The 6,988-nt window shown below is 36.9% G+C and overlaps 1 protein-coding gene across 1 annotated transcript; it reads right to left on the bottom strand.

Moving 5' to 3' along the window:
• Window positions 1-262: 262 nt before the first annotated feature.
• On the bottom strand, window positions 263-5,671 carry LOC113237199 (60S ribosomal protein L23a). Its single transcript, XM_026473537.1, has 5 exons — window positions 5,552-5,671; window positions 4,722-5,197; window positions 4,508-4,635; window positions 1,254-1,430; window positions 263-392 (listed from the first exon to the last, which is right to left on the bottom strand). The coding sequence occupies exons 1-5, from the start codon at window positions 5,580-5,582 to the stop codon at window positions 308-310; spliced, it is 897 nt and encodes a 298-aa protein (XP_026329322.1). The 5' UTR covers window positions 5,583-5,671; the 3' UTR covers window positions 263-307.
• Between the last annotated feature and the right edge of the window lie 1,317 nt (window positions 5,672-6,988).

Genomic DNA, 6,988 nt, shown 5'->3' with positions numbered 1-6,988 from the left:
ATCAGTGTTTTACCATTTCTCCCTGTTTGTTAACGTATAAATCAAAAACATATCTAAAATTATATTACAACCTATTCATGGCGATAACTATTTTTATATAATATAACGCTGGATTTATGATCTGAGATCTGGCTGGAATAAAGGAGGTTTTACATTGTTCTCCGATCGGTAGGAAGGAGGAGCGAGAATATTTTTTCCCATGCATGTAGTTACCAATTAACGTATCCATCGAGGTTTAAAAAGAGAACTAATAAAACAATTGCACATTTTTTCGGGTTTTATTCTTATAAAATAAACACTATTACGCTTATATGATGCCGATCTTGTTGGCAACATCTAAAGCGTCGTAGTCCCTTGCCAGCCGGACGTACGCCTTCTTCTTGCCGTCAGGCCTGGAAAGATATAAAATTATAATATATTAAACATTTATCATGAAGCAACTGGTTTTAAATATAGGTATTTACAGTCAGAGATGTGTAATTGTCATTTCATTCTCTATCAATGAGATTCCCACAAATTATCATCATGTAAATAAATAATGGAGGTCAACAACTAGGGTGCAATATTATTATAGGCGTAACATTTTATGTAGGACAAAAAACTCACAATTTTCCTGTTAATTGTTGAAAACCAGTTCTAATGAAAAAAAGTAAAGAAAGCATAATATGCCATCTTTATATGAAATATTACTTCACATGCAATATTTGAGAGGTGATGTAGAAACGACATTATGACTAATATGTCATTGCAATGTACACATTCTATTAGCAGTATAGAAGCATAACAAACCTATAATCCAGGAATAATTCAGAATCTTCCCTCAACCACAAGGGAAACAACTACTCTATGCATGGTAATATGAGTGGATACATTGTGTAAATAAAAGCAATTTCAATTTATCTTCCATCACTGATGGGCTTTCAACTTTAAACACAAAGTTGTGTATAATAATACAGATAGTCTGAAACCCTTGTGGAAATTCGTGAGTTTTTAGAAGAAATGCACGTTTACGGCGCGTATACGCGCGTCGTCGGCGCGCCTATAAAATACGCCGTGTGCATAAGCTCTAACGTTCTTTTTCGTTAAACCAAAAAGTTTTATTTTTGTTGACATATCAATTTTCTTCCTTCCTTTTACTGAAAAATACTAGAGTAACAAAGCAGCAACGTCATTATAGATTAGGAGAAGATCAACACTCAAATATTGCTTGTATGATAAGACTCTAAGGCTACATGTTATTATTATTATTATACCTGATCAGGGTGTTAACTTTAGCTACATTGATGTCATAGAGCTTCTTAACAGCAGCCTTGATGTGGTGCTTGTTGGAGCTGGTATGTACAATGAATACCAATGTGTTGTTGTCTTCAATTTTCTTCATTGCTGCTTCAGAGGTCAATGGATACTTGATGATGTTGTATGCATCCATACTGTAATGGGAAACAATAATTTTAAAATTAAATAGGTTTAATGCAAAATAAAAGAGACATAATAGCCTAATGGTATGACCTACTGCCTTTCAAGCAGAGGCTGTGGGTTTGTATCGGTGCTTGCACCTCTTGAGTTTCTCAGAATTATGTACGAAATTTAATTTTAAATTTACCATGAGCATTTCAGTGTAGAAAAACATCGCAATGAAACCTGTACGTCGAAGAAGATTCATAACGTGTGAAGCTCCCAACCTGCAATGGGCCAACATGGCAGGCAATGACCAAAACCCTCGTCTGAGAGGAGACTCATGCTCAGCAGTGCCACGTAGGAATGAGTTGATGATGATGAATGGAAAATGGTTTAAACATTTCTTTAACAAATAGTACCCAAATTGTAGCTTATATGAATTTTAAAAGGATCTATCGAATTCTTAGGTTTTCGCGATTGTTACACATAGGAAATGAAACTATTTTAAAGGATCTTTTCAATAGACAGTCTTATGTGGCAGTATGTAGTAAAAATAGTTTCCAAAATTATTATAAATGGTAATTTAATTTTATTTACTAAATATGTTAAAGTTATTGCCTTTTCACTTTCTTTTGTCCTTGAAAATTCCCACTGCAATTATAGTCAATCATCAAGTATTCATGTTTAATTCTGCTCCATAAACAAATTAACTATATCATCTGTTTAAAGGCAGGTAGAGTTTTTTACCTAAACTTCGAAGAACATAGACAGAAAATGGAGACTGCCTTATGACAATATTTTTTAGGTCCTGGATCTTTTCGGGATTCGGGAAATCAATCAAGAACATCAAAAATTAACGTAATTGGGGACAGGCAGGTACACTATATTTATCTAAATTTTGCGACGCACAGTGGGTAGGACCTGCGATATTGCGGACATTGAATTTTTTTCGAGAGGTATCGTGATCCAATCCAGAGATCCTGTTTTCCAAATTGAATATTGTCATATCACATTTTGCCATAAATACCAATAGTTTAGTAGGAAAAAAATGTGTATTTTTTTTGTATGGGACCATACTTTTAGTGCCCTATCATTACAAAGTCTTAGTCAATCTTCTTGGAATTACTAGAGACGTATTATTAGATCGATCTTTTGTAGATTTGCACACTAAACGCACTCCCAAACCTGCCTATTCACTACTTTATACGCGTCAGAAAAATGTGCAAACTATTGTGCAAATGTGTCGTGAAAAAAATCCAATGTCCGCAATATCGCTGATCCGACCAACTGCGTCGCAAAGTTTAAATAAATATAGTGTACCTGTCTGTCCCTAATTACGTCAATTATTGTTTTAAGCGATTTTCCGAATCCCGAACAGGTCCAGGAGCTAAAAAAGATTGTCGCAAGGCAGTCTCCATTTTCTGCCTATGTTCCTCGAAGTTTAGGTAAAAAAACTCTACCTATGCCGATCCCTGCTCATAAGTGACATATTCCACAAAAAGTCATTACTTTATATAGCTATGGTAAGAAAATCACTATGTTTCTGCACGTGGAACGCAATAACAAAAAAGCTATAGACTTAATTAGAGTTTTATCTGCAGAAAGATGGTGAATTTCTTACAACTATAGTCTATTTCAATAGAATTGAGAGTAAACGTAAACAAACCAGTTGGGTTAAAATTCTGGAGAAATCACTCACTATATGGAATAAGTAACACTTTTATGTGTATTTTGTAGGTTTCCACTTGATATCTTACCACTTTTTCCAACAATATTCGTTTGTTAAGCATTATAAAATCATAATTGAAAAATTTTCGCCGAAAACCGAGATTGATTTGACAACCCATAGTCTAGAATGTCTATGGTTGCATAGGGATGTACGGAAAAAATTCCAATTGAGTGAATCATAGTTTGAGTAAGTGATTGCCTCAAGAGTCACCAGAAACTTACGTCTTGAAATCATATGACCAACTCTTATTTCTGTACCGCTTACAAACGATTTAGCGACTTGTTAATTATCAAATATTTTCATAATTTTCTGTATTTAACTGATAGCTTCTAACTTTTAAACAATAAATGTCAATAATCGTAAATAAAGAAACGTTTTTTTATGTATCACCTTCAATCAATTTACAACGGTCAAATGCGCGGAATTTACTTGATGTTAGACCAACAGATTCAATTAATTGATCTGATTCATTCAATAATTGATTAGTAAACACTCTACAATTGCCCATCACTAAACCGACTATGGTCGGGTCAATGCACTCAATGTTTACCTTTACTCTCAATTCATTTGAAACAGGGTATAGTACATAATTTGGAGATTGTTTGTGGAAAATGTCATTTATGTGGTTTTACCTTTAAACAGACGATATGAAAAGTTCCAATTTACCAGCCTCCATGGCCAAATGGGTACCATGCTGGACTGCCATGCAGAGGACCCGGGTCCGATTCCTGGGCCGGGAGAAACATTTGTATGACCTACATTATATTTCTTTCATGAGTATGGGTCTAATTTGTGGTTGTCTACATGTGTGTAGCACCCGCGATACACACAGGTTCAGTGCAACATAACTGATACATAAACTGTCACACCTCCCGCACCTCGCAGTTACCACAGGAACCCACTTCAGTTAAATGGTGGTACAGGCTGACTGTTTAACTGAAGTGGGTTGTGAGTATTATTATTGAAACAAAACACAAGAAAAGCTCCTACAATGTGATTGGACTTGAACCAATATCTGTGGCCATGCCGAAGCCATCGCTCTTACCCGTCTGAGTTACAGATCAGCAGATCTTAGGAATTTCTACATGCATTTGTAAGATCTTTGTAATGGGTAGGTTTTTTTTCCATCAGTGCCACCTGTGACACAAAGTTTCTTAACTGAGTCAGATACCATTATAGCTATCAGCTGACAAGTTAAATTGTTTACTATTTCCTTACATATGGTTGAGAATTATATTGTTCTTACTGTGTATGATTTGTGTGTGTAATTCAATACATTCCACACTACTCTTTTGTGAAGCTTTCCTAACCAGACTAAAGTGTACTAGAAAAATTACTTGCAACTATCAAAAATACAAAATAATATGAATAAAGTCATACCGGTTTCTCTTAGGCAGAGACTTCCTAGGGTATTTGGGTTGCCTAGGAGGCTCAAAGGTCTTGGGCCTGCGGAAATGCACAGAGGTGCGGATTTGCCTGACTCGCTTGCCATGTTCACCCTTTACAACCTGAAATTGCAAAAATTAAGGTAAAAAGTTTATATAAATTTTATAGAAATAAATTGCAAAGTATCACAAAATAATGAAATCATTACCTTCTTCTGAGCCTTAAGAGCCTTGGTTACAGGCTTAGCAACCTGTTTCTTCTGTCCCTTGATACCAGTCTTCTTAGGTTTAGGGGCAATTTTAAGCTTAGAGGCCACAGGTTTTGGCTTAGCAGGCTTCGCGGTAGTCGCTGCCTTCTTCTTCTCTGAGGGTTTTGCACTGGACTTCGTTTTAAGGGCAGCAGCTTTTGCAGACCCAGGCTTCGCTGTAGGCACTGATGCAGACTTCTTTTCAGCGGCTTTGGGTGCAGCGGCGGCGGGTTTGGCAGCCGCGGGTTTGGGAGCTGCGGGCACAGACTTGGTCGCCGCGGCTTTGGGTGTAGCAGCCTTCGGCGCGGGTGCTGGTGTCTTGGCAGTCGCCGGTTTTGGCGCAGCAGTAGTAGTAGAAGCAGCTTTAGGAGCCGGTGCAGGCGTCTTAGACGTCGCAGGCTTCTTTTCTGCGGTTTTGGATCCAGTGGATCCCGATGCTAAAACAGGAATACGAACGAGCGATATGAGTACAAGATAACCTCAACTTCGTTGTCGACTTTAATTATACTTTACAATGGCATTATTTTCTCAATATATTAATAAATTACTATGAAGAATTAAGATTACTGTTTTATATACTTTACAAAAGTGTAAAATTAACAAAAACAAAATCGCGAACCGCGTGGCCAATATCACCAACCACAACCAACCTGTCACTTGATAATCAACCAAATTAAAATAAATGTTTACAAGTGCACAATCACGGAGGTGGATTTTTAGAATGAGTTGATTAATTTACGTCACTGGTTATAGTTTAGCTAACTAATACTTATTTAGAACGTAAAACATACCGGATTTCTCGGGCTGCTTCTTGGGAGGCATCGTGACAAAAAAGATGGAGGATCCTCGATGTTGTCAGATGTAAAATATGTATTTATATTTTTATGGACGCATTCAATTCAACAAAATTGTTACTCTTTCTTTCCGTAACACAGGCATTGACTATTTGTATGTCAATGAACACAGGATTATAATTTTATTTATTTCTGTCATACATAGTTTAACTTATCGTGATTCGCTCTGGGCCTTTTGGAGGGAAAAATGTCGTTTTTATTTTGACTTTCAATTAATTTGTGAAATCTAGTTTAAAGTGGAATAGGATAGTGCTATTGTGCCTTAATCGAAGATTAACGCGAAATTATACGAAACTCGAACTAAAATACCCGTATCTGCCCGTTCTAAGGAATCCCGAGCCAATCCAAGCACGCCGCCTCAAATTGCCTATCCCCTTTGTGGCGGCCATATTTATAGAAACATAATTAAACGAAGACATGGCAATAATGTATCAAGACTTGGCTGTATGGTGTAAAACCTTTGCCTTTTCCTTTATGGAAAGAAGAAAAAAAAATTAACTTATCGTTATGATAAAAAAGAAGAATTTATGGAAGATATTTTGAATTTGTTCCGATGCCGTAAAATCAGGAATTTTGAATCATCAATTTACATAGGTAATAAAAAAATGAAAAAAATAAATAATGTGTTTATCAGTAACGGTGTGGCGGCTTTAGACGCCGCCTATTATCAACGGCTGGCTGTGGCAGTCTCTTTGGACGAGAGTCGCCAAGAGAGTCACACTTGCCGTAAATGTTTGACAGTTTTTTATTACATATATTGTCATGTCAGCGATTGCAAATTGTTTGCTCGATTTGATACAATCCTGTAAAAACCACGAAACAAAATAATTATAATTCACAAAGTTTCCATAGAGGACCGGCTCCGACCTTTGGGTGACTGCGACTTATTTATTTATTTATTTATTTATTATTTATTTATTAACTTATATACATTTTTATATTCGTTCGTTTTTTTTTATTCGTGCGAACGTGCGTTCTACGTCATCTACCAGTGGTCGCGACGAGTCACGCGCCCGTCGACCGTTTGGATTTTGTATTTATTGTATTTTATAACCTTTTTTTTTCCGACTTGACTTCCTGCCGGTAAGTGTTTTTCTTTAATATTTTATTACCCGTACCGAGGTGTGGTTGTCATGGATGAATTGAAGACACAACTTGAGAAGCTCGCGGCTCAAAACGAGTCACTATTCCGACAAAACGTAGAGCTCAAAGCTAAACTAGCGGATGAACCACCACGCGCAGGCACCCCTCCTCCGCCTCAGAGGCTCAACAACCTTCACTCGTTCCAGCGGCATATGGTGTTCTCCCCAAATTAGCCCCATTTTGGTTTGACCGCCCAGCCGGATGGTTTGCTCACATAGAAGCTCAGTTCGC

The sequence above is a fragment of the Hyposmocoma kahamanoa genome, unplaced genomic scaffold (assembly GCF_003589595.1).
Source record: "Hyposmocoma kahamanoa isolate Upper Pololo Valley unplaced genomic scaffold, ASM358959v1 93, whole genome shotgun sequence".
Classification (NCBI taxonomy): Eukaryota; Metazoa; Arthropoda; class Insecta; order Lepidoptera; family Cosmopterigidae; genus Hyposmocoma; species Hyposmocoma kahamanoa.
Note: the sequence above shows the minus strand (reverse complement) of the source record. Positions and strands in the feature narration are given on the sequence as shown.